Source organism: Nelusetta ayraudi, unplaced genomic scaffold, assembly GCF_046127955.1.
Source record: "Nelusetta ayraudi isolate G7.1 ecotype Tasmania unplaced genomic scaffold, CSIRO-AGI_Nayr_v1 ptg000113l, whole genome shotgun sequence".
NCBI lineage: Eukaryota > Metazoa > Chordata > Actinopteri > Tetraodontiformes > Monacanthidae > Nelusetta > Nelusetta ayraudi.
In genome coordinates this window covers 42,501-68,496 of record NW_027466163.1, presented here as the reverse complement: position 1 = coordinate 68,496, position 25,996 = coordinate 42,501, and the positions used below count along the sequence as shown (strand labels likewise).

The 25,996-nt window shown below is 52.1% G+C and overlaps 3 protein-coding genes across 4 annotated transcripts in view; all 3 read right to left on the bottom strand.

Annotated features, from left to right (window-relative positions):
• Positions 1-104: 104 nt before the first annotated feature.
• On the bottom strand, positions 105-9,654 carry LOC142903585 (DENN domain-containing protein 3-like). Of its 2 annotated transcripts, XM_076049301.1 has the most exons (27): positions 9,552-9,654; positions 9,205-9,394; positions 8,994-9,083; positions 8,781-8,896; positions 8,439-8,563; positions 8,106-8,217; positions 7,899-8,018; positions 7,715-7,813; positions 7,077-7,196; positions 6,775-6,890; positions 6,530-6,685; positions 6,343-6,439; positions 6,152-6,255; positions 5,763-5,950; positions 5,517-5,676; positions 5,218-5,413; positions 4,832-5,000; positions 4,338-4,597; positions 4,086-4,256; positions 3,628-3,757; positions 3,390-3,497; positions 2,468-2,607; positions 2,040-2,200; positions 1,807-1,943; positions 1,316-1,428; positions 1,004-1,138; positions 105-523 (listed from the first exon to the last, which is right to left on the bottom strand). In XM_076049301.1, exons 1-27 carry the CDS (start codon positions 9,633-9,635, stop codon positions 305-307), a joined length of 3,816 nt encoding a protein of 1,271 aa, XP_075905416.1. In that variant the 5' UTR covers positions 9,636-9,654; the 3' UTR covers positions 105-304. The 2 variants fall into 2 exon arrangements, 1 of the variants encoding a protein (XP_075905416.1); XR_012929266.1 differs by lacking the exons at positions 105-523; positions 1,004-1,138 and having other exon boundaries at positions 1,807-1,939.
• Positions 9,655-12,164: 2,510 nt separating this feature from the next.
• Positions 12,165-21,147, bottom strand: LOC142903584 (solute carrier family 45 member 4-like). The gene is made up of 14 exons (XM_076049300.1): positions 20,879-21,147; positions 20,170-20,706; positions 19,827-20,053; positions 17,288-17,476; positions 17,034-17,213; positions 15,901-16,535; positions 15,658-15,792; positions 15,315-15,563; positions 15,077-15,196; positions 14,544-14,643; positions 14,080-14,160; positions 13,875-14,005; positions 13,677-13,745; positions 12,165-13,554 (listed from the first exon to the last, which is right to left on the bottom strand). The coding sequence occupies exons 3-14, from the start codon at positions 20,044-20,046 to the stop codon at positions 13,282-13,284; spliced, it is 2,382 nt and encodes a 793-aa protein (XP_075905415.1). The 5' UTR covers positions 20,047-20,053; positions 20,170-20,706; positions 20,879-21,147; the 3' UTR covers positions 12,165-13,281.
• A 1,225-nt stretch (positions 21,148-22,372) lies between these two features.
• The window catches only part of LOC142903581 (G-protein coupled receptor 20-like), a 3,766-nt gene continuing 142 nt past the window's right edge, over positions 22,373-25,996 (bottom strand). Inside the window, exons 1-6 of the mRNA XM_076049297.1 lie at positions 25,920-25,996; positions 25,554-25,820; positions 24,108-24,352; positions 23,022-23,106; positions 22,783-22,908; positions 22,373-22,636 (exon numbers count right to left, since the gene is read on the bottom strand). The exon at positions 25,920-25,996 is cut by the window's right edge and continues 142 nt beyond it. Of these exons, the coding sequence (XP_075905412.1) occupies positions 22,373-22,636; positions 22,783-22,908; positions 23,022-23,106; positions 24,108-24,352; positions 25,554-25,820; positions 25,920-25,996 (1,064 nt within the window). The remainder of the gene's footprint in view (positions 22,637-22,782; positions 22,909-23,021; positions 23,107-24,107; positions 24,353-25,553; positions 25,821-25,919) is intronic.

Below are 25,996 nucleotides of genomic sequence, written 5' to 3'. Positions count from 1 at the left end.
AGTGGGAAGAAAAAGAGATCAGGACCCAAACAGAAAAACAGTACAAAGAAGAGCAAAGTGGAGAAGCACTGTACAGTGTGGACACGTGCACACTTGGAAAACAGCCAAGAGCTGCAATTTATTGTGACGTCAGACAAGAAAACAAGCATGACAAACATGAGAGGAAACCATTTCAAGACAAACTTGAGCTCACAGACCTCTTTTAATGACCTTTCAGGTTCCCTCTCTCTCTCCCTCTCTCTCTCTCTCCACCTCACAGTCAAAGCTCTCACTGATTGCTTTTCCTTTCTTCTTCACTGTGTCTCTACTCAACCTTCCAGATGGCGATTTTGCCGTCTCGCCTGGCGGAGCCGCTCAGGACGTAGCGGTCCTCGGCCGAGCACAGCGCCTGGATGCTGTCTGTGTGAGCCTGCAGCTCCTTGGCCACAGCGTGGCTCTCCGGGTCCATCACCAGCAGCTGAGCTCTCTGCTGACCGTCACACCCAGGCGTGGCGCCTCCGGCACTGCGGCAGCCCACCCAGATCTGACTCGACACCAGATAAAGCCAGTTTAGTCTCCGAGCGAACTTTGACCTGAGGATACCGACATCAGAGGAGGAAGACCTCCCCTCAGAGTCGGACAAATGCTTTTAACTCGCTTCTTACTCATGAGGGCAATTCACAAAATCTTCAACATGATTTTGTTTTTCCCAACGTAAATGGAATTTGGATTAATGGCAACAATCTTTAAAAATCCAAGTCTCTACTCTTTAAAAACAGATGGACCAATGATGATGATGATGATGATGATGATGACGAAATGCACCTTGAATCTGTCCACCTGCCGCTGACTCCAATACATTTTGGAAAGACACTTCTTGGTTTCACCCTCATTCTCTTCTCTACGGGCAACGACTGTTTATTTGGCTCAATCAGTGTGATTCACAGTACGCATTCAAATTCAGTTCTACTAAAGTCTACACGCACAGAGCAAGAGTTGGGACACAGTGCAGGTCTCCACCCACCTGGTTCTTGACTCGTATCATGCAGGTGATTCCAGAGCTGCTGGCCAGAGAGATCCTCCTGTACGGACGCCTGTGGTTGGTGTGCCAGAGACACAACTCCCCAGAATCTGCACAGCCGGTCCACAGCTGCCCTCGCTGGAGACACACAAACCCGACTCTTAGCCGTGCAACCAGCCAATGAGCAAGCATCTCAGCTGCAGTCAGCTGTCATTGTGGACCTCCATGCTGTGGCCAAGCTTGCTCCTGAGCACCTCCTGGTGGCGTCAGTAGGAAGCTCCTCCCACACCTGCTAGGAAAGCGTGGCAAAGTCACCTCTGGAAGGAGAACGAAGCAGCTGAAGCGACTTCCTCGCAGGTCATCGGGAAGCTTCAAGCACCTCTGTGGCGCGCCGCTCTTCTTCAGCTCTATGATGGCGTCACCGCAACCTGCACGAACACACACAATAGTGGCCATCGCTCTGAATGGGTTCACTCTCTCAGTCTCAGGAGGCCTCATCGGCCTGACGACATCGCGTGGACAATCTGTCTTCTCAATAAAAGCGGTGGTGGAACAATCGAGCCACACATGAAAGTAATGACTGGAACAAATGCTTTGGCCAAAGGCCTCAAAGCAAGGCGACAAAAAATATGGACTCTTCGTTTGATTCTTTTTTGTTTGTGTTGTTATTTATTGTTATTGCTAATACGTGTGATTTTAAGGAAAGCCGCCTGTGTTTAAAATGAGCGTGTATGCTAAAGCAGCGCTGGGTCCACTGCGACAGTGTCAGTGTCTCTGCGGCGTCCACACCGACAGCAGATACTTACAGCACCACAGCGCTCCGTCGTGGACCTGGATGGACGACAGACGCTCGCACCTGAGTGAGAACTGCCTCCTCACTTTGAGACTGGCCGAGTCCCACTGCAGGATGGTGCCGTCGCTGCTGCAGGAGTACGCCTGCTGACTGGTGGGGGTGGGGGGTGGAGGGTGGAGGGGTGGAGTCACATTTTGCACAAACAAACCCAAAAGGTGAAATGAGAGGCACGAAAACAAACCCCACCTGCCGTTCTGAGGCTGCGGGTCCGCGGCCAGGCTGGTCACTTCCTGTCTGTGCTCCGTCAGCTGCTGGTTGCACGACATGCTCACGGTGTCAATGATGTAGATGATGGAGTCCTTGGAGCCCATCCAAACCTGGTCGTGGCTTAATCCCAGCATGCAGTTCTGCGCAGAAGGTCTGTCAGTCGTCTCCGTTTTATACACACACTGCTTTGGTACTTTAACGAACCTCATGATAGGTCCATGCAAGATATAGGACACACGAGCCATTACATTTCTGTGAATAATGAGGGTCATTGTTATGGCCAGTTGTAGAAACACAAAAACAGACAAACTCAGACCACTCCATCTGTCTTTTTTTTTGTTTGTTTTCTTTTAATACTGTGCTCAAACTTTCGCAGTTTCTCCAAGCAGTGTTGAAAGTGCTCTCACCAGCTGCGACTCGCCGACCTGGATGCAGTCGCGCAGCAGTGACCAGCTGGAAGCGTCGAACACCACCACTCGCCCCCCGCCGAGAGCCACCCACAGTTTGGGGTTCATGTCGTTGTTGCCGTCGTTGCAAGTCAACTGACCTGGAAGGAGGAGGAGGAGGAGGAAGAAGAAGAGAGAGGACATTTAACGTGTTGTGAAGAGGAGCAGCAGTTGGGCTTGGACGGAGGCAGAGGGAACAGCAGTGATCACACCACACATGAGCAGCAGACTATCAAATCAAACAGGATTGTTGACGGTGTTGTCCACACACAGCATTCAGACAGCTGCAGCGCTTGAGATGAAGCTCCAGCAGATCATGGCTCTCGGTGGCCTGCACCTCGCTCTCAGTCTCCTCGTTCATGAGCTGCGTTTGTCTTTCCGGCCCAGCGACCTTTGGCACCGCTATTATCCCCGGTGCAGTCAGCTGACGCGTAGGGGGTGTGGCGCCGGCGTGAAGACATTCCTCACGGGATGCGTGACGTGGCCCGCTGGTCCTCAAACAGCCGAGAGAAATCGATGTACGGCCGGCAGTTACTGGGACGGAATGCTGGGAACGTCCCTCCTTTGTCCCGTCTGACCCTTTGTGCTCTTCACAACCCCCCCCCCCTCGGCAGCCTTGTGACTTTGACCACACGCACGCAGCTTGGTGAAATACTGCCATAGAGAAGAGCGTAGTCTATAAATAAAGATCGCAGAAGATTGGCGAATCAAGCGAGGCCTCAGTGTGCCACCGCCCGTCCCCATAAAACACATCGTCCCGTTCGAAGCACAAAGAGCCTCTTTTTAATGGCTGTGACTGTGAAGCAGGGTTCACGTGAAGGAGAGCACGTCCAGCAGAAGAGCACAACACAGTGACAATGACACACGGTCACTCCAGCAGTACCTGGAGTGTAGAGCAGCACGTGCACCGTCTGGGGCTCAGCCAGGTCCACTGAAGGGTTGATCTTGTGCTTCAGAGTCTCCGAGGTGGTGAGAGGCACCGTCAGAGGATCTGCACGCAAAAACCAGAAGAGGACTTCATCGTGAATGGAAGTCCAGCTCGTCCGAGGAACTGTTCCACGCGCCTCCTCGGGAAACACGTTGATCGGAAGATTACGGAAGCAGCACAGGTGACTCCAGACCTTCCAGCGTGATCTTGTCAAAATAGGCCAGCTTGGAAGCAGCGGTGACGGGCTTCGGGGTCTGCAGGCAGCCCACCACCGCATCCATCAACAGGACGTTGGTCAAAGCCTGCGTCATGTACTGAGGGTCCTGCAGAAGACAACGGGGTCAAATACCTTCAGAGCAAACAGCAGCAACAGAGGACAGCAGTGTGGATCTGAAGGCACCGCACCAAATGAAATGTATCATTATTATTATTACTACTATCATCATCATTATTAAAGCCGTGGCTTGGTTCTTCTCCCCCTCCAAACAAAGCAGCAGGAAGTGTCCAAGTGCCAAAGGCTGAAAAGGAACTGCAGCATTTTCTCAGCTATGGATAATGAATTGTCCCAGCGCCCTGGAACAGGGTTCCATGGCCCTGATTCCAGGGCGCTGGAGTCTGGGTCGGGGTTCAAGGCTCAGTGGAAGCCAGCACCTTGTGTTGATCGGCCATCTTGCGTCCGGCCCACATCTCCTTGACTGCGAGGTGCCAGAGCTCCGTCTCCGTCTTCAGGTTGGCTTCAAACACTTTGGTCATGCTGGAGGTTTGGATGTGAAGGGACGCAGTGCGGACCAGCAGGAAGGGAGCCGAGGCCAGTTTCACCTCCTGCAGGGACACAGAGGTACTGCGGGTCCGTTCTGACACCACGCACGCAGGACCGGTACTCGGGTTTTTTGGCCGTCCCACCTGTATGTCTCTGAACTTTGTGATCTCCAGGAAGCCCGGCCGTCCCTGGGGCAGCAGGAGGAGGCGCTTCTGCGTCATGGCGATGATTCCCACGCCGCACGACGTCTTGACGCACGACGACAACTTGTACACGCACTCGTTGTTGTCCAGGTGGTCGATGACCTCGGAGGGCAGGTCCACGTCCTGGGCCTCGGCCTCGGCCTCCTTCCAGAAGGTGTAGAAGACTCTGAAGAGCTCGGGGTCGACCTGCTGCTTCTGGCCTGGGGTGGGGGGGAGTGGGGAAGGGGGGGAGTGGGGGGGAGAGAAAATGCCATCAACAGGAGCTAAAAATAAAAAGCCAACAAGGCGTCGTCTCAGATCACCTCGTGCCGCCTGTCACGCCTCGGAACACAAGGATTAACATGCCGTTCTATTGGCCGTTCAGCCATGGCCCCGCCCTCTGCGATTCTCTCTCTCTCTCTCTCTCTCTCTCCCTCCCCCCCCCCCCCTCTCACCGTCGGTCAGAGCGTCGAACAGACGGTGGATGGTGGCCACGTCTTTGACAATGCGACACTCCTGCACGCAGCGCACAAACTCGTCCTGGTCCAGGTGCCGTCGCGGGAGCTCAAACTTCTTGACGTGGTCGTCGGACTTCGCCACCGGCTTCTCGCTCTCCGTCGTCACCTGGCGGTCGGCCGGAAGAAGACATTGGGACGGAATTTTAAATAATGCCTTTCTACCCGCTGGGCAAAATAACTTCATTTAAGGTCGAAGTAACTTTTGTTCAAACTTAGGATATACTTTGAACGAACCTTCAAATAAACTATCAGTGAGATTAAATCCTCAACATGTCAGGTTAAAAATACTCTCCAGTCAACGGCAGAGAGGTTTGCACGACAACCTTATGGATGAGTCTCTTGAGTTCAGGCCGCCGGTCGGCCTGCTGCCTCTCGTCGCGGTGCAGCGACTCCACCAGCCACGTGACCAGCCGGGTGGGGAAGATGGCCGTGTCGGTTTTGTAGAGGTTCTGGAAATCAGCCAGCGCGTCCAGCCGCCGCCAACACAGGACATTGACAAAGCCACGCAGGAAGTACAATCTAGGGGCCAAAACGTCACAAGCAGGAGTTGAGATCAAGATCGGAAGAAGAAGAAGAAGAAGAAGAAGAAGAAGAAGAAGAAGAAGAAGATCGATAGCAGCACCTGGCCAGCAGGGCGGGGTTTTCGTTCTGGGTGGAGAAGATGCTTTTCCCCAGCTGCAGGATGAGCTCGCTGTAGTAGCTCTGGACGGTGTGCATGGACAGAGAGACGGGGAAGTCTGGGAGCTTGAACACCTTCACTGGTTTAGGAGTCGTCCTCAGCGCTTGTGGGGAAGAAAGGAGGAGGAGGAGAGATGTTAGACCTTCAGCAGGTTGACTTCTGAGGCTGGACTCCGGACTCCTGCCTCACTGGATTCTGGCATGAAGATCCTGGTCAGCAGCGGGTTCCTCTGGAAGCTGATGTTCTGGACCAGCTCCAGGTTCGGGAGGCTCGTCCCCATCCTCTTGCACAGCGGGTTCTCCGCCGCCGAGCTCCTCCTGCGGGCTTGGATCTCCTGCATGGTGGGCCTGCGAGGGACTTCCACCACAGCTTTCAACCTGGCCGGTGCAGAAAGATTTATAGAGTGAAGCGCTGACAAGTTATTCAATCCAACTGATAAGTTCTGACCAAACCTCCCCCAACTATAATGTCCAGGAAGCTGCTACTGCACCATGAAGCCATAACGCATTGAAACCACAGTACACTTTTCAAGGTCTAGTCTGGGCTGATGTCTCGTGTCGGGCCTCGTTAACACCCACTTGTGCATCTCAGACCGAGTCATGAGTTCCATCCGAGCGTAGCGGTCCATCTTCCTGCTGAGGCGATCCTTGAGGAACGAGTGGAAAATGTACGTCTCCAGCACCTGCAAACGCACCAGCAGCAGATGTTGGCTGACGGCCTCCTAGCAGCTTCAACAGAGACTTCCTCCTTGGAGCCAGCGAGTCCTCACCTTCCTGTAGAAAAGCTGTTCGGCCGGCTCTCGAGTTGTCAGGAACTCTTCGCTGTTGAACACCCGATGCTCGTAGTTCAGATGGCTGCCAACGTCCCTGTTCATCAAACACCATTTGGTTCATACGCCGAAGGCCGAAACCATCATCCTGGCCGAGGAAGAGGTCGGAGAGGAAGACGCGTGTAACCTGAAGATGTTGACCAGCAGTTCCAGTGCGATCCTCTGGATTTGATGGTTGAGGCTCTGCTGCCAGGCTCGTCTCTGCGCCCGCTGCTCGCCGACGTCAGTGCAGCTGGCCCGGTGGCACTGATGCAGGTCGAAGTGGATCCTCAGGGAGAGACACCTGCAAAAGAGCGCGCGCACGGGCCGGTCAGGGGGAACAAAGTCTTTGTTTGCGTGGAAATCCGAGCAGTTGAGAAGAAACGCCAGAACCTCTGAGTGAAGCAGTCTGCAGCTGCGGGAGGAATCTCGGGCAGGTGCAGGGTGTCCGAGCAGGAAGTGGAGACGCTGCCGTTGTCGATGTTGACCAGGACCAAGTCGTCCGTTTCCTGGCCAACAGAAGCATCATTTCATTCCACTTTCAAAGTGACCGAGACCTCTCAAGATGTAAAAGTAACACGAGCCCAACGCCACGCGCAGCACTCCACAGTCCACTCTCTCCTCTCGTGCACGTCTGCGTGCCGCACACAAACGTACATCGTGCAGGCTAAAACAACAACAGGCCCGGGACTCACAGTCGCAACCTCTTCGTAGTGGCTCAGATGGCAGCCCATGAGGAAGGCAGTGGGCACCATGAGGAAGTCCAACATGCCTCTGGCCAGGACGGGAACGTACGGCTGCTGCCAGGACAGAGGCTGCAGGGAGAAACAGCAGCAGAGACAGGTTTCCCTGTCGTCCATAAACAATGCAGCGGCACCGAGACCAGAGGGAAAAAAGAGAAAAGAAAATGGATTCAATGAGAAAATATTCCATTTTATTTGAGAAAAATTCATTATAAATTGTTGTTTCACCAGCTTTCTTCAATTAGCTGAGTGAAGTTAAAGTTTACACAAAACTGAAATGCCACACCCACCTCGTACATATATTAATGAGTTTCATATCCAATGAAACCCACTGGTACCACAGAAGAAGAACAATTCCTTGTTGCACTTCTATGCATCCAGTGCGTAGAATTCTTTCCCTCTGTAAAACTAAAGAAAGGCCGTCGTTCCAGAGCCTCTGTAGACATCAGGGTGAGCGGACCGGGAGGCACGAGGGGGAACATTCGGACTTCATGCAGCTATACAACAACCATAAGCCCCGTTCACCATCAGGAATGTAGAGCGGAGCCGCGATTGGAGCGCAAACACGTGAGGAAGTGGCTGTGACCGACCTGCAGGTAAAGCAGGAAGCACTCGGCCACCAGCGTCAGTCGGGCCCAGTCGGCAGAGAACAGCACCACGCGCTGCTCCTGAAGCAGACACGACAGCACCTGCAGAGAGGCGGGGAGGGAAGGACAGGGCGTCGCTGCCACGCTCTGCCATGGCCGAGTCACGTGACGAGGCTGCGTGCGGTACCTGCAGCAGCTGCTGCGGCTTGAAGCAGAAGAAAGGCAGGTGGAGGTCCAGATCCACAGCAGGGTGGTCCTTGTCTTCCTGGGACGGCAACACGATGTCCAGAGGGCGCAAGGTGAACGACTGCAAGACACGCGTGTTCTCAGTGACACGTGGGCAAACCCACACGCCACCCAATGGAAGAGCCGAAGGTCTGAAGGCCACACCCACCACATGGAGCTGGCCGGGTGGAGGGATCGGCACCAGGGCCAGTTTAGCTGCAAACTCCTTCACTCTCTCCTCCACATCTGCTAAACGGCAGGACTTCAGCTGGAGCAACAGGCTGCAGAGGCAGAGAGCCGGAGAGACGGAGATCCCAGCAGAGCTCTCATCAGAACATCGTCTGGTGCCACAAGATTCTCCTTTCATGTTTGGAGTGAGGAGACCAACAAACCGGACCGCTCCGCTCCAGAGAGAGGAGACTCTCTGAGGTCAGCGTCATGTGACCGCTCTAAACGTTCTCTATGAAATGTGGAGGCTGCCTGTGCCTGTGCACCCACTCACCACGACAGACAGTCTCTGAGTGCGCTGAAGTAGGGATACTTGGATATGACGCAGAAGCTGTAGGCCGTGAAGAGTTTGCAGCTCTTGCCGGGTCCGGGTTCACTGGGCGCCAGGTTCATCCCATCCTACCAGAACACAAGAAGAACTCGAGGTTGTATTTGTGCAGCCGAGACACGTTAAACCAACCAGCACCAAGAACGCTGCTGAAAAGTGACACCAGCAACACTGAGCACAACAACAGGTCCTGCAGAACCACTGCGGATCGGATCGTCCGTCATTGACCGGCACATTACTTGATCTTCAACAAAGGTGCAACACAACGCGATGTGCAGCGGTGTGGACCTGCACTGGGCGGTGGCACTGCATCACCACTCCATGGGTCTTGTTGCCAAAGACGTCGGTGAAAACCAGGAAGTGGAACTGCTCCTCCTTTTGCTCCTTGCTGACTTGTAGCCCACCTAGTCCAAAAAAAAAAGACAAAAGAGAAACACATTTGGACCGGTGCGCAGGGCGACGCTGGCAATGAAATGCTTGGCGTGAGAGAGAATGGGCCACCAGGGAAGCAGAGCTGAGGCAGAGCCATGAGGTCCAGCTCCCTGGGGACAATCAGCTCCTCGCTCACTCCTCTTCCAACCGCTGCTGCACCTGCACCAACAACAACAGGCCAGGTCACCACTGGCCAGAGAGATGAGGTGCCGACACTGACTCTGTGTGTGTGTGTGTGTGTGTGTGTGTGTGTGTGTGTGGGCAGCGGAGGCACTCGCACCTCTGCTGGGCGAGCCTGCGGCCGGACCAGCGTGTTTACTCTTCTTGCGGAGGAAGGAGCAGCGCTTCTTGCCGGCTGAGCGCACCGACTTCCTGTCGGCCGGCAGCCTGCTGAAGAAGGGCGGCGCCAGGACGCACAGCACCTCCGGTTCCAGCGGGAGGTGCTCAGGAGTCCCAGTGCTGTTGAATGTCTGAATGCCACATGCAAGGAGAACTTTTTATTCATGAGTCAATGAAAGAAATTAATAAAGGAATGATTTGAATGACGCTGGAATGAACGGCTCATTGCCAGGCTCCTTGGGATTCATTCCCAGTGAGCCGTTCCAGTCTGAGTCAGCGGGGGCTCACCTGGCAGATCTCTCCCAGCTTGTCCTCAGGAGCTCCCACCACCACGCAGGCCTCCAGCAGAACGGGAGGCAGGCTGTCGGCCATCAGTGACGCCACTCCCACCTCTGCTTGCAAAGCTGCTCTGGAGCTCCACCCCTTCCTGCTGAATCAGGACCACCAAGTGGAGATGGATGGATGGGGGGTGGGGGGGAAAGGCTAAATGAATGACTGGCTGTGAGGATCCAATTAGACCTTCCCGTCGCATCCAGCAGACTCCTCAACAAACTTCAGCGCCACCACAGCCAGCGTCAGTTTGATCTGCTGTGATTATCAGACATTCCAGCCTGCAGCAGCCCTCAGGGGTCCCACCACTTCCAAACCCTCCTCCCAACCATTACAATCATCCTGGAAGTGCTCTTCAACTAGAGCTAAAGGTAGAGCCGGCAAATCAGAAAAAGAAGGGGATGAGTACGGACCAACGTGCGTGTTATTGGATCATTTCAGTTTTTATTATTTCCTTCCACGTGTCTATCTTCACCTCCCCTGCTCCCCCCCCCCCCCCCCCCCCCCAGGTTCTGCCGTCTCTCATTCATCAACTTACCAAACGTTAACATTTCCTTGTGCGTGTGCAAAGACAGACACGCACAGAGGCAAACAGCAGAAACACATTTGCAGCATTTATTTGCAACAGAACCAAAACCATTACAATAGCATCCATGTCTAAATAACACAGGTCGTCCGTCTCCACCTCAGGCAGGAAGTCAGCTGGGGGAAATCCCACTGCTCTTTAGCCACCGCGACCACCGTTCCAATCCCAGCATTCCATTAACAGCACACAGCACATGACCAGCCGCGATCTGGGCATTATGGATGCCGGCAAAGAGCTGTAAAATCGTCCGCTCCTTGAAAAGCAGGTCGAATCCCACGCGTCCCTCTTGAGACAACGCAGTGCTTTCAGTTTTCCCTCTGGCACCACAGGCCTGCCAGTCACACTGACCTCAACACTCTGCGTTTTCAGATCGTTATTGAGCCAGAAACCACAGAAAACCAAGCACACGAGAAAAAAAAACATATGACCGGTGGAGTGAGTCATGCAAAACAAGTTTGACGTGTGTCGATCTACCAGTGGCAACATCTGCTCAGACTCTGAGGGTCCCAGAACCTGAAGTGTTTTACACACCTGCGCCAAAACACCCAAGCGCGCGTTCAGGGTCCGAGCCACGGTGTCGACACTGCGGGTCGCACGTGGAGCTTCCAAGTAAAGTCACATCCATCAAACTTCAAAGATGAAAATGCTGCAGTGGAATCGCGAGTTGTAATGACGTCACGCTGCGACTGACGGATCGATGAAGAAATGAGAACCTCTGAAAGTCACCCATTAATGAGTCGCGCGACTGCTTTGATTGAATGATGAAGGCCACCGACCTCTTCAGCGACCAACCAGCTGCTCCTCATTCCTCGGCCATCGCGGTCCCCCCCCACACTCACTCACACTCACACACACACTCCCGGTGCTCCAGCTGAGCAGAGTGACAGCCTGGATCTGCACTCGCGCTCCTCACTGCTCTGCCACCTCAGGTCTCCGCTCTGACATGCGCACTGGCGCCTGGAGGCAGCAAGCCGCCCTCTCATCGCACCGACAGACGCACACAATATTGTTTGGCGGGTAAATCTGCAGCAAAATCTTCAACTTTTTTTTTTTTTTTTTTTTTTTTTTTTTACCGCAACAAGGATGGAGAGAAAAAAAAAGAAAAAAAGATCAAGAATCTGTTATGGGACAAAACATCGGTTTATGTGTTGGTTCCGTTCCACGATTTCCACACGGAGACGGCAGTAGGATGAGGTTCGCTTCAAGGAATCAGTACACGCGGTGCAACGCTTATGATGTAGTAACACACACCGACCTGAGGGTGGTGCCCACCGACTGAATATATTGTCTTCTTTTTCAGTAATCTATACAACTGCCAAACGTATGTACTGTGTAGGGGGGGGGGGTGAGGGAGTTGTTCCTGTAGTTTGAAAAGAATGACCACAGAAAACAAAGCAAGGGAGAGAAGGAGCAGCGAGGCTCCCAGTGAGTTCCCTCGACATTCAATGTTTGATACAACAAAAAGCCAAAACATTGTCAGTTGTCAGAGGTAGAAAAAGTAGGGTCTAAAACACAACAAGGCGCAGACAATAGTGCTGGAATATCTGAGGCCACGTTCCTTCATCGCTTGGTGTTGCAACACAACAGAAAGATTCCTGTTCCGTCTCATTAAGGCTCATGCGCTTCCTATTAAAGTGGGGACTTTGCATTGCTCCTTTGACTGCCATTCATAATGCAACAGGGCAAGTTGGACGCGATTGAACCTTCTTAACCTCCGGGCCAAGAGCTGCATGCTCCTTCGGTGATGTCACAAGGGGCACGGACACCTTTTCCCCAGGTCGGTGACATCAGCAGCCAGGTGTTCCGCTGAAACCAAGTGATGGCGATGGTTGGTCACTGTCGTCAAACAGCCATTGATGGTTGTAGGAATCAGACGGACGGATTAATACTTTGTTAATCCCGGAGGAAGTTCAGCTTTACATCATGAATACGTCACGAGCCGTTCCACTGGAATCCAATACAAAACACGAGGCTCAAACAATGGCTTCAATACGGGGCCTTTAATCCAGTTCATGAATGTCACGCACTTGTCTCAAGTACATCTCAGTACGTTAACTACGAGAGACAGGTTGTTTGTCCTTGACGCACATTACTGCGTTCCCGACGTCCTGCCGAGCCCATGAAGCAGAATTCCCACTTTACCAGTGTTTTTAGGAACGACTAGATTTTAAACAACGCATGTCACAAAAAACATGTTGTAATATGATCCAGTTCATGGGTAACCTTGGTCCTCCACTGCACAACAGTCACTTATAAAAGCAAAATAAGCATTACAAAATGTCTTCATCCATCCTTCCAGGGATGTGACTTCCCTCCCTCCGCTGGTTCAGGCTAAAGCCAAGCCACTCTGGAGGAACCGCAAGTTCAATATAGCAGAGGTGGAGGTCACAATGGAGACGAGTCAGAGTGGGAAACACTGTGTCCAAACAGACTCAGGAGAAACATCCTGGCATTTACAAAACAAGAACTTTTTTCCTGCCATCACTGTTATTTACAACAGTATCCCCACACAGAGGAACACATTCACGCAATCACAACAGTCTGACATTTTACATTATTCATCAAATCAATGAAGGCGGCAACATTAAGGTTCAGAGAGCAGACCAAAAAAAAAAAAGTGCCCCGCGTGCATTCGTTTATGATTGGTTGTTGTCAGAAATGAAAAAGACGGAGATGAAGCTTCGTCGCCAAAGCAGAATCAACAGCTCATCAAGTCGAGACTTTTCAATCAAGACGCCATGAACATGGAGGTTACTGGAGGTCGTTTCAGGCTTGAGGTAGCAGAGATGTGAACAAAAAATATGATTTTTCTTTTTTTTTTCCAAGACAATCCATCTGTTTCCAAAGCAGGCGTCAGTCCCTCCCCCTCTCGCCATCAGGAACAACTTCTAATCACAAGGACGTCTCAGCAGAATCGCTGTTACACTCCGGCATTCCAGAGACAAAGGCCACGCCATTCAAATGAAAAGGTGCCCGACGAGTGTTCCGTCGTCCAGGAACCCGTCACCAGAACCCGTCTGCGCCACTGCTGGAGGCCATGTGCTTGCACTTGCCTGCACATCCAGCAGAGTCCCTGCAGAAGACCGCCTCACATTTTGCTGCTCAAGCAACACTGTGAACGAGAGTGACTTCATCTCTGAGGTCCAGCAGAGCCAGCGTCTCTCTGCTCGGATCCGAGTCTCCTGGAGAACCTGCTGAATCCTGGTCCTGCTCGGAGCCGCTGGCTTCGAGGTCGGGATAAATGACGAGGAACAGGGCCGTGAGGAAGCCCAGGAAGGAGCCCACGGCGGCCACCGCAGGGATGACCCGCACGCTGCCCACGGCCTGCACCACAGCTCCCAGGGCAGAGGCCACCAAGATCTGGCTGATATACACCTGGAGACAACAGCGACCACAGGAATCCACATTATGGAGGATTATGGAGGAATATTGCTCATTACGGCCGGAGCAAATTCCAATGGATGCTTGAAAATTTGAGGAAATGAAAAAAGGCTCACCTGGCAAGACAAAATTGCGCAGTCAATACCAAAACCTCTTTTAGTGTTGGCGGGACTGTGGTTGATATACTGAGGAGGGAACACAGCAGACCAGCGGTCAATCACGGCACTGTCGTCCGTCATACTTTGTACGTCTCTGTGGAAGGTTGATGGGCGGCTCAGGAGAGCCTCTACACACACACGTGCATCAAGACAAACCTCTTTGATTTCAAAGTACTGCCCAAGCAATGCGTAGGGACAGTAGGAGATGCTCATGGAGATGATGCCCATGCTGCTGATCATTATCATGGATACATAAACATCTGGGAAGATGGCCATGACGGCCGTTCCTGAGGGGAGACAATCCAATCTCAAGCCTCTTCCACTTGACGACAGTCTGCGTGTTTGCTTCTGTGTGACTCACCCACTGTGAAGGCCAGAGTTCCAACAATGTAGATGACCTTGATGCTCAGGTCAAAGTTGTCCAGGTACTTCTGAAGGATTGCTGTATGCGTCGAGAGGAGACAATGTGTTTTCAACGTGGCAATACCACTCACAACACCATACTCATCACTGAATACTTCACTCATTAGAGTCAACTAAAGTTTCAGTATCTTGCTAGACATTTGTTATTTTCTTACGTTGAAACTCTTAAACCAATGAATATATGAATATGTATTGTTATTGCACATTACTACTACTATCATTTTAAAGACGTCGCAGCAACCTATGAGCTAGTTTGTCTTTCTAAGCTTTTCCTGAGATGTTCACGGTGGCCAGGAGGTCGGGCAGGTGAAGTCTCGTCCAGTCATCCTTGGACCACCTGAGTCAGAGTGAGGCCTGGCCGGCCACAGAGTCCTGAAACTCAAGAGGGAGTGATCGTATTACCAGAGCAGACAGCAGAGATGGCAGCGTAGCCCACCAGACCCCAGCAGCCCATCTGGACTCCTCGGCTGTAGTTGTGCAGCTCGGTGGAGTTAGCAGGAGCCTGGAGAAAGCAGCAGAGCTTCTCTCTAACAACATTCCTCAGCCCAGACTGCAGTGATCCCAAACCTCTTACAACGACAGCAGGTGCATCATATTATTATACTTCACTGTCTCCACCGTCGTCCCTTTCATGGTATATATTTCATTATATTATAAACACCAGGTTAAAGTAGGTGGGAGCTTCATTGAAACAACAGGTACCACCAGGACCAGTATGAGCGGGTTCTGTACAGCAGGGGTGGACTGGACATCTGGTGCACATTTGGGCCGGCGAGCTGCGAATTGGGCCACTGGTGCCAAATGAACCTAGGTATACTGCCATCTGCTGGCCGGCTTCTATACTGCTACCGGACCTGCTCCATTTGGAGAAATGCCAGGGCCGTGATTTGCTGCCAGTCCCCCCCCGACTGCATGGTGTGTGTGTGTGTGTGTACCGTGGGGTCTCCGTGGTAGATGACTTGCCCCATGAAGTCGGTGTAGAACACAGACTCGGCAGTGATTGAGAACCACGTCAGCAGGTGACACAGACACAGTCGCCACAGCTGCCTCGGCATCTGAGCAGCACAGAAAGGACAGAGATGGGCCAGCGGAAGAAGAGGCGTTGCTCTCCGCCCTGCGTCTATCTTCACGTTGCGGCAGGAAAGTTGAAGAAGTTGCCGGTCGGGCCCCCACCCTCATCATCGACAACCACAGCTGTTTGAGAGTGGTGGCGCCGTCCGTCCCGCCGGAGCCGCCGGAGCCCTGGGACGACAGGCTGCTCACGGACAGCTGCAGGTCCCGCCTGTCCAGGCGCTGCTGCAGGTGGCTCAGGTCGTTGAGGCTGCGGGAGGCGGTGATGGGCTGAGGGCTCAGCGGCGGGCTGCATCGTCTCCGGCCGCGCTGCCATCCCACTCTTCCGTAGTAGGAAAAGGTAAAGGAGGGCTTCCAGAAAGAGAGACCATGGTTGTTTTCAGTGCGGCGGCCTTGAGCGAGAACGGCCGGCAAACACGGGAAGACGCGGCAAATGTTTCCCTACCCGTCTGTAATAGGTGTGCGAGTGCGGCCGTGAAGTGACGGAGCCGTTGGACGGCCGACTCGGGACTCTGCTGCCGACGTGACCTTTCACGGCTCTGGAGTGGTCGGAGCCAGACCAGAAAACATCGTTCGCTGCCTTGACTTTCTGAAGAAAGGAAAAAATCCAAACCCACAGATATGAATTTAGATCGGCATGGAAACGAAATGTCAAAAGTGTTACCGAAGAGTCACCACGCGATTGTACCTGTGTTTTCTGACAGGAGTCATTGGAGGCAGCGTTTCTCTGGAGGTGGGAATTGGGTTCGGGTGCTGCAGAATTAGCGGCTTCAGAAAAGAGCGTCCCCTCTGCGAGAGGAGGCAGTCCACCAGATGGCGACAAAGAGCCAACACTGTGCTCCTGCGGCTTGAAAACGTCCTCCAGCTCTTCCTGACAGTCTGGCAGAAAAAGCTGCGAGTCCGGGTCAAGGTCGGAGTCCAGCTCGATGGCAGAGTCCGGCATCGCCAAGACCGAGTCACTTTTGCTCCGCACCCGATCCACACTGAGGAAGTTGGTCTCCGTGTCCTCGTAGATGGAGTCGTTTTCCTCTTGGGCCAAGGGCGCGACGCCGTCCTCCTCTTTTATCACGTCAAGCAGCGGCGGCACATGGCCGACGTCTTTAAAGAAAGAGTTGCGCGTTGAATCTTCAGCTCCTGCTGCCGGTCCGCTGGACGGGACCAACGGCTGCTCGGGAATGCTGATCATGTGCAGCACAACGGAGACAATGAAAATGATGGCTGAAAACAGGAAGAGGACCTGTTCCTGTGCTTTAAACGCTTGGCCCAGAGCTGTGCCCGTCCAATCCAGGCCACCCAGTATGTAACCCAGGGCTCCACCCAGTCCTGAAGAGGGAGTCAACACAGTCAGCATGTATCGTAAGAAACAACAGGAAGAGGCTACAGACTTTGCTTTGAACAGCAGTCACAGGCGGTGTGATTGGTTCACCCTGAGGTGATTCTTATTTCTATCACTCCGTTCAGCCTATAAAACTCAAGCATCCTGTGGAATTATGAGTACAGCGTTGGCAGCTGGTGCGGCACATTAAGGGGAAAAAAAAGAAGATTCGGAGACTCCTGGAGTTCTGGAAAGAAGTTGCTCGGAGAAAAATATCACACACAAAGCAATATTAAGCAGCGGAGCCCCGACTTCAGTTCACTCCATGTCTCAAAGACAGGGGCACTGAGGAGCAGCTCTGAAGCTGCCTGCAGCCAACACAGCTGCATTGTGTAACTGCCAGTGAATGTGTTGCACTGCAGTCGGAAGCTTCTGCCATGCCGCCTACAGAAAAGGCAGCAGCAGCTTCTCGGACTGCAGGGGTTTGTGTGTGTTTGGTGTCTCACCAGCAGAGCAGGCGTGGATATTCAGCGCCATATCCTGCTCTTCCGCGTCAGCAACGTCAAGAAGGTACGCTCTGATCGGTCCCTCACTGGCGTCGGCGCAGAAATCCAGCACGACCACGCCGACGATGGTGAGCACGATGCCGAGGGGTTGGCTGCCCGGCCTGTCGCCAATGGAGAGGCCTGCAGGAGCAGCAGCGCAGAGGCGAGTCAGCGGCTCGTCTGCAGCTGGTCGCTGACTCTGCACCGTCACCCACCTATCAATGATCCATTCAAGAAGAGCGCCACCCCCAGCAGCACGCCCACGCAGAGGGCCAGGATGAAGGGTCTCCTGCGACCCCACGACAGGGTGCACTGGTCACTGGCGGAGCCCATCAGCGGAGTGAAGACCAGCCCCAGGACAGGGCTGAGGAACCAGGTCAGACTGTAATACTGCTCAGGGAGACCTGCAGGAGGAGACCAAGACAGGAGAACTGACAGAACATCACACTGGCAGAGCACGGAGGGCATTTAGTGCTAACGTCACACAAAGAAGGAGCAGATGTTGCCTGCAGACCAGTGACGTGCTCACTGTTTGTATTGGTGTTGAGGCAGCAGGAAGTGCGCTGCACCACAGATCCTAAAGCACTGGAGCAGAGGCACAAAGCTTCAACACTTTCCCAGGCATCATGCCCAGCGGACCACTGTCTCTCTCCTGGTTCCTCCAGCACAAAGCTCCCAGGGTGGGTTAGGGTTAGGGTTAGGGTTAGGGTTAGGGTGGCCCGTTGCAACAACGCAGTGCAGCAGCAGTGCAATCTCACAGTGGCCTTCCTGCAATGCAACCCAAAGTGCCTTCAACCAGCAGGAAAATGGCGGAGACGCCATTGGTTTCACGTAAAGATCTAAAATTAGTAGGGCGGCTCTGACCCTTGACCTCTGGCGCTCACTTCTCTGACTTTCCGCTCCTTTTAAAGAAGAGGAATTCAAGCTTTAATGCAAAAATGCTGTGACACAGTACACACAAATACATTCCGGTGGCTGTGCGAGCTGTGGGGTTCTCACGGGAACAACATGCTGCTGGTGCTACTTGCTCTGCTCCCAGTTCCCCGCTCTCGTAGTCTTGGGTCAACACCACATTCTTCACATCTTCTCTGTGTCCTCCACTGCTGCACAGTCTCCTTGGCCGTCGGACGCTTGGCTTGGAAGGCTTTGGGTGCCCAGCGGTGGTGGACCGAGCGTCTCGTAGCGCCATAAAGATGCCACGGCAGTTTTACAGGCGCCACACGCACAATAAAAGGTGAAGAAGTCTGACGCAACATGACACTCTTGTTCCAAAGGTTCCACTGACAGAGGAGCACGACCGACCTGTTAATGTGCTCCAGCTCCAGCTTACACAATGTCTTTGATAACCTTCAATAAACCCATAAGCCCGTATAACTGTGATTTCACAAAGTCCAGTTGAAGTCAAAGCATTGTGTTGCTGGCTCGTCTACCTGCTTCACTTCACCTTCTTCACACGGTTCTGTTAAACTCCCCGTCATTTCAATGCGGTGCTGTGGTGTCTTCCAGTGGCATCCTCTCCAGGGGCGGAGCCTCTGTCCAAGCTGGCGTTCCACCATGGACAGTGGTGAGTTTACTGCTGGGCCACATAGAACCTCCCGCCAGAACCCTCACCACTGGGCCACTGCGGCGCCTCCGACTCTCTCCAGAGACTGTTGCTGTTTGTCCATTGGTGGCGGCGGTGAAAAAACAACCATGCAGTGCAGAGCGACCGCGCTGCAGGAGGAGCTGCTCCCTCTACCAATGAATACACAGCTTCCCATTAAAGATGAACACAAACCAGCAGGTTCCCTTTCAACTGACTGCTGGTCAGCGGTGCTGCTCTCCTTCAGGGTCTAATAAGTCATCCATGGAGAGTCTGCAGAGCACAGCATGGAGTGAATAAACAAGAAACGACTGCATTTGCTCAAATGAAAGAAAACAGAGACTTGCTGGGTGCGGGTGTGGAAGAGGAACGAGCACACATTTTAATCTACTGCACTGCGAAACCGAACCTGAAACCTAACAGCGTAATTCTCAAGCAAGCGCGCAGCTAATATTTAAACTGTCCTACACCGCATTGTTTGTCATTCAGGTGTTGCATGTTAATATTTGTGAAGGTGTTAGCACACAGCGAGTTCAACAGAGTTCATTCTGTCATTTCTAACTGCCGTCCATCAAAACGATTCCCTTTTTTAAACCATGGCTTTCAAATTGCGTCTAAATACCAGAATCAAAAGCAGAGATTTTAGGACAACCAGTCTCTCCTCAAACATATTTTAAACCCCACAATATGTGGACCCCTCATGGCCCGCAGGACAGTTTGGTTGGAAGTTTGTTTTTTTTTTGAATCTACTCTTTCTTACAATGCTGTAAAGGGGTGGCGGGGGGGCAACAGAGCACCTGCATTGTGCTGTGTTGGACATTCTTGTCATACCTAGCCAGGGAAAAATGCCCTTTGTCTCATTTTTGCCATGGTGGCAAACCTGACATGTATCTGCGTCGCCCCCAAAGGTTGCGTAGACCTGCGGCAACGTGGTGGCGGAGTCTGAGAACTGAGAACTCCACACACACAGGGCCACTTGCCATAACAAGCCGGCAGTTACACGCGACGGACCGGTCGCTACTTGAGGACAGCGCAGTTGACCTCGACAATGAATGCGCGGAGCGGGGAGCAGATGAGATGATTAGAGTGAAGCCAGCGAGCTGAGGTTCACAACCTGCATTTCTGTCTTCTGGCTGTAGCGCTACAGTCCTGACCATCGCTCCTCTGCTTACCTATCTGCAGTAGCACCGGGGTCACCAGGGCCGTCTCCATGGCGTAGCAGAACTCACGGCCAAACATCACGGCGCCATGCATCACCCAGCGATGCAGGGGGATCTGCACGGCTTTGTCCACGTCCGCCACCTGCTTCTCATTCTCTTCTCCTTTATCTCTGGGTTTCCTCTTCTCCGCTTGGCCACATACCTCCCCTTCATTGGTCGAACCAGGATCCATTTTCCCCCTGGATGACCACATACAATCAAAATACCAGTCGCTCACAGATTTTCTCTTCAGAAGTTTTCACTTGTCGTCGCCTAGAAAGAGGAAAGGATGGACATTGTCATGTGGGTGACTTACCTTGTGTGAAAATCAAGAGCTGTCCTGTAGGACTACTCAGGGAACATCTCTGCTGCTCGCCAACTACTCCAGAGTGTGGAGTGTGAGACTTCTAAACCAGTGAGGAGGCCAGAGTCCACGGTCGTACTGAGATCAGTGTCACCCAGCAGAAGAGTTGACACGAGGTGGAACGACTCACTGTGGAATCCACAGGTTGGTAATAGAGAGAGGCCAGAGAAGCTGAACACACCCAGAGATGTACAAAGGGGGAGGAGTTGGAAGAAGAGGGAGAGGTGTGTGTGTGTGTGTGTCGGGGGGGGGGGGTTTAAGGTGGTATGTGCGGTATGGGAAAAAGAAATAGCAGCAAGTCTGCCAGCGCGCCACACCGTGTGTGTTCTTCCGTGTTCTGGCCACAATGTGCTGCGTGTGAAACTGAATCATTGGCCATCATAGGTGTCAGATGCACGTGACTGTCAGAGCGGGCAAACATCTGCACATATCAAGACCAGGAAACGCATGGAGAAGATCCGTGGCAGGGACGCAGAGTCACACAGGAACCTACAAGTGCACAGAAATCAGTGTGAGACTGAGCTGGAAAATCCCAGAGCGCTGCGCTGAGACCGATCCCTCAGGTGCAATCATAATAATCATAATAATAATCATAATAATAATAATAGTGAGGAGTAGATGGAAGAGCTTTGAAAGATGACAGCTCAGTTCTGCAACCTACCCTGCTGCTGCTGCTGCTGCTGCTGCTGCTGCATTGGAAAGGAATGCAGTTTATGTCGTAAATGAAAGATAAAAATGAAAGGAAAACAAACATCTTTGTTGGAACAAAGTGCCTCGAGTGACGCTTGAGGTCGTTCTTTCTTTGGGCCACGAGCGCCTTATATCCGAGATCAAAGTAAACTCACAACACTGCCGTCCCGCGCGCACGCTGGGAACGGGGAAAAGAACCCGGACGTGAACTCAATCATTAGAATGTTAAAAAACACGAGCAGTAACGCGCTGTTAGCGCTGCTTCCGCCCGCCACTTGGCGGCACACCTGTGGTGACATGTGCCGGCGCGAGCAGGCATGCCACGCGCTCTCTGCCGCGGTGTCTCATCCAGGAATCCTTCAAAGTCGAGAGCAACTCACGAGCTGCTGCGCGAGCCGGTTCGGACATGTCGCGGCGCCGTTAACCGGAGTGTGTGAGTACACCTGGTATTTCCACCGGTGCATTCAGTGACACGCGAACCTTCACGCGTGTATGGAAACACTTTGGAAGTGAATCGAGGACGGACTTCTGCAACGCACCCAAGGTTGTGCTGTTCTTACTGTTGTGTGTTTCTACACAGAAGTCCACAATACACGCTTTTCCTTTTTTTTCCTACTTCTTATTCTTTTTTCATGTTTTTTTTCTTTCTTTCTTTTTTTTTTGTACAAATCATCGAGTGAAACTCCGCTTGGGGTTCTTGACGGCTGTGATTGTAAACCGTGGTTTCCACGGCAACACGGCGGGGCGGGCTCACACAAAGGCAGCTCAACGGTGTTGTGTCGGAATGGTTCGCGAGGAGACACGGACTGCTGATTAAAAAGTTGATACACATCACATGCAACATTTCATCACATAATGATAAACAATGCGTGTTTTCCTGTCTTGCTTATTCATTTATATATATATTTTTTTTATTTTATTAAAAGTGCTCTTCGGATGCCAAATACATCTGATCAAGAGGACGTGACAAGATTCAAGGTGGAAGACAAACGACGACCGGAAGCTTCGTTTAAAACTTCCTTTGTTCAATGTTTTGTCGCGCGGCGCAAAATTCCGACGGCTTGAAGTGCGAAGTGAAGCTCGACCAAAGCGTCGCTTGCTCCGTTGAACTGTTGGAAGGTAGGACAATGTCGCCCTCTAGTGCACAAAGGATGTCTGGTTTTCCATTGTAAATGGCTGACTTGTTAAAAAGCACCGTTTCCACTGAGTCACCAGCACCTTGTCCTGTCTGTCGGGCCTCACTGACCCACCACCACACTGGGACTTTGCTTCTCGCTGCACTTTGTTGCGTTGTGTTCTTGTCCTCACAGTTACTTCTCTCACAGCTGGAAGGAAAAAGTCACGGTTCCAAAAAAAAGATGAATAAACCACACGGCATTTGGACTTTAATCTCAGTGAATATTTCCCCCACGAGGCAGAGAGCTCAACGAAAGCTTGCCGATTGGCTCCTGGGCTGCGGGTGTGTTCACACGACACAGTGACCACGGTGAAGCTGGTCCCGGTGTCCGCTGACGGCTCGCAGCCTCCGGGCCTCCTCGTCCGTCGCCAGAGGGTTCACATCGTGTGGATGTTCTGCCTGCGGTGGGTTTGGAATCGTGGTCATCATGATCACATTGTTAGTGCCAGCGGTGGCCGGCCCTCCTGAGGCCTTGGAGCTGTGCTGCATGCTGATGATGTCACCGCTCGTCTGCTCTTTCTCCGTGCGCCGGAAAATGTTCCTCACGGTGGCCTGGGGACGAGGAACGTTATTCAGAGAGTGGACGAGTCGGTCGGCGGATACACGAGGACGACGGGCGAGCAAATGAGGGCCAGTGGGGCGGATGAAATGGCGAGCGGAGGGTGAAAGACGATTGGACGTGACAAGGATTCAAGTACCTGGAAGTTGTTTGTGACAAAGCAGTAGACCACCGGATCCATGCAGCTGTTCAGACTGCTGAGAGTCACGGTCAGGTGATACACGATCACATGATGCGGCATGTCTGGGTAGAAGTACACCACGACCTGGACCGCACAAATCACACAAGCAGTCATTGGATTTGATTGATTGATGCATTCTGAGCGGCGTGGGGGAACGGCGGTGATGTTTCTCACACGGTGGACTTCCTGCTGCTCACCTGTGTGATGTGGAAGGGTGTGAAGCAGACAGTGAAGATGGTCAACACTGTGCACAGAAGCTGAACAGCCCTCCGTCTCCTCTCCCTGAGCAAAGTGCAGATAATAGCACCTGTGACTCAAGGCCATCTGGTGAGCACTTCTGCAGAAAACTCACACACAGCTAAAAAAAAGAAACGTTGACTTCTACGTGTGGATGAGAACGATGAAAAGTACATTAATGCCAACTGAAGTGATGGTCAAAAGTATACATCTCTGTGGTCCAGGTCGGGAGCGTGGCATGAGTCCGACCTCCCCGAACCCTCCCTAACCCTAACCCTAGTGCGACCTCCCCTAACCCTAACCCTCCCCTAACCCTAACCCTAGTGCGACCTCCCCTAACCCTAACCCAACCCTAACCCTAGTGCGACCTCCCCTAACCCTAGTCCAACCTCCCCTAACCCTAACCCAACCCTAACCCTAACCCTAGTCCGACCTCCCCTAACCCTAACCCTAGTGCGACCTCCCCTAACCCTAGTCCAACCTCCCCTAACCCTAACCCTCCCCTAACCCTAACCCAACCCTAACCCTAATGGGAGGTTGCACTAATGGGCGGTTCCCCTCCAGGTCATCCTCTAACATTGAGGACATCCATTTGTGCACTTGATTGTGTGCAATACATTTCTTCATTTTCTATCACAGCTTTTGCTTAACATTAAATCTGCATGTTTCAAACACAGCGATGGTGATTTATTTGCTTGTTTCACCAACATCTATTTACCAGCCCACTGAGAGAGAGTTCTGTAATAGGAGAAGCATATTTAAAGCAGGAAAAGGCCAAATGAAATTCATTGAGGAGCCTGTGCACAAACATTAATCATTCAAACAATAACAGGGTGGGCGCCCCACTGGAGCTCACTGCCATCTGGAAATTAACAGACTAGGCTTTATGTTCTGCGCACAGATATTTCACATCTCAATTTATAAACATTAACTTGCCTGCAAAAGCTTCAAGTCAAGTTATTTTTTCTAAGCACGTGCCAGGCTGCAGTAGCGAAGGCCATTTGAGAAACTTCTGGGCCGGAGCCACACGGTCTGCGCGCTCATACCTGCTCTGTTGCATCAGCCGCCGGTCGGTGAGCGCCCACATGATCCTCAAGGTGAAAACCACGATGATGATGAGCGGCAGGAAGAACTCGGTGATGGTGAGGAGGAGCATCTTTGACAGACAGCAGCCCGGGTGCTGGAAAGCAGTCGACAGGAAGGAGTAGGTGACCACGATGGCAAAGAGCCACACGGAGACACACACGCACTTGGCCACGCCGGAGTTCCTCCACCGACGGGACGCCTCCACCTGCGAGGAGAAGCCAGAGCAGGAGGGAGAACATTAGGATTCCTCCAGACTGGAAGCCGACTTCAGTGGAAGGAGTTCATGTATGGAAGAGCTGAGGGGAAGACCTGAGAACATGTACATCACTCAGTAGATTCAAACACTGATGGACATTGACAGGAAACTCAAGGACACCAGTCTGCTTCCTTCTCTCTGACCTTCTTCTGGCTTTGATTGAGGATTTCTCCTGGACTCAATGGCAAATAAAGCATTGATGCTTTGGAAAACCCTGCTTCTCCCTGCTGCCTCTGCACAATCTGACTGTCTGTGGCACATCTGCTTTAGTTGTTTGTTGTACATAGATTGAGTCTTTTTGTAACTACTGTATAGTTATTTTTTTGTACTTTTTTTGTGCTGCAACAGTGTAGTTTCCCATTTTGGGAATGACAAAGTACATCTCTATCCATCTATCTATCCATCTATCATCCATCCATCCATCTATCCATCTATCTATCCATCTATCTATCTATCCATCTATCTATCCATCTATCATCCATCCATCCATCTATCCATCTATCTATCTATCCATCTATCTATCTATCCATCTATCTATCCATCCATCTATCATCTATCTATCCGTCTATCTATCTATCCATCCATCTATCATCTATCTATCTATCTATCTATCTATCTATCTATCTATCTATCCATCCATCTATCCATCCATCCATCCATCTATCTATCCTTCTATCTATCCATCCATCTATCCATCCATCTATCCATCCATCCATCCATCTATCTATCCTTCTATCCATCCATCTATCCATCCATCTATCCATCCATCCATCCATCCATCTATCTATCCTTCTATCCATCCATCCATCCATCCATCCATCCATCCATCTATCCATCCATCCATCCATCCATCCATCTATCCATCCATCCATCCATCTATCTGTCCTTCTATCCAGGACATAGTTTCTATGAAGTCCATCCTGCACCCTTCCAACAGTGTGAGTGGTTACTGATGTTGTTGTCGAGTTGTCTTTTCACATTTGTTTTAGTTTTTTTTCCCAAGCGTCTTGCCTTATTTTATTTTCTGTTGTTTTTCTCTGTCACCTGTTTGAATAAATACATGACAGATATTTGTTCTGTTGGCGGATGATTCGGAGCACGAGTCCAGTGTGCAGTGTTGCTTGCCAGCAGCAGCAGCAGCAGCACCCACCTGCACGATGGCGAGGTAGCGGTCGACGCAGATGCAGGTCAGGAACAAGATGCTGCAGTACATGTTGACAAAGTAGCTGAAGACGTGCAGGTAGGAGCAGGTGAGACAGGCCCCGCCGCTGCAGTACAGCAGGATGCGCGTGGGCAAGGAGAGGTTGACCAGCAGGTCGCTCACCGCCAGGTTGATGGTGTAGATGATGGAGGTGCTCTTCTGCTTGGTGCGGAAGCAGAACACATAGAGAGCCACTATGTTGAGCACCATGCCCACCTGGGAACCAGGAGAAGAGCACAGGTCACACCATCACGTTGGCCCAAAGGACGAGAGAGAATCTCCACAGCCACCGACTGTGCTGGAGCAGTGGCCCACCAGGAAGATGAGAGAGTTGACCACCACCAGTGCGATCCACAGGCCGTAGAAGTCTTTGTAGAGCCCCTCGTCGAAGT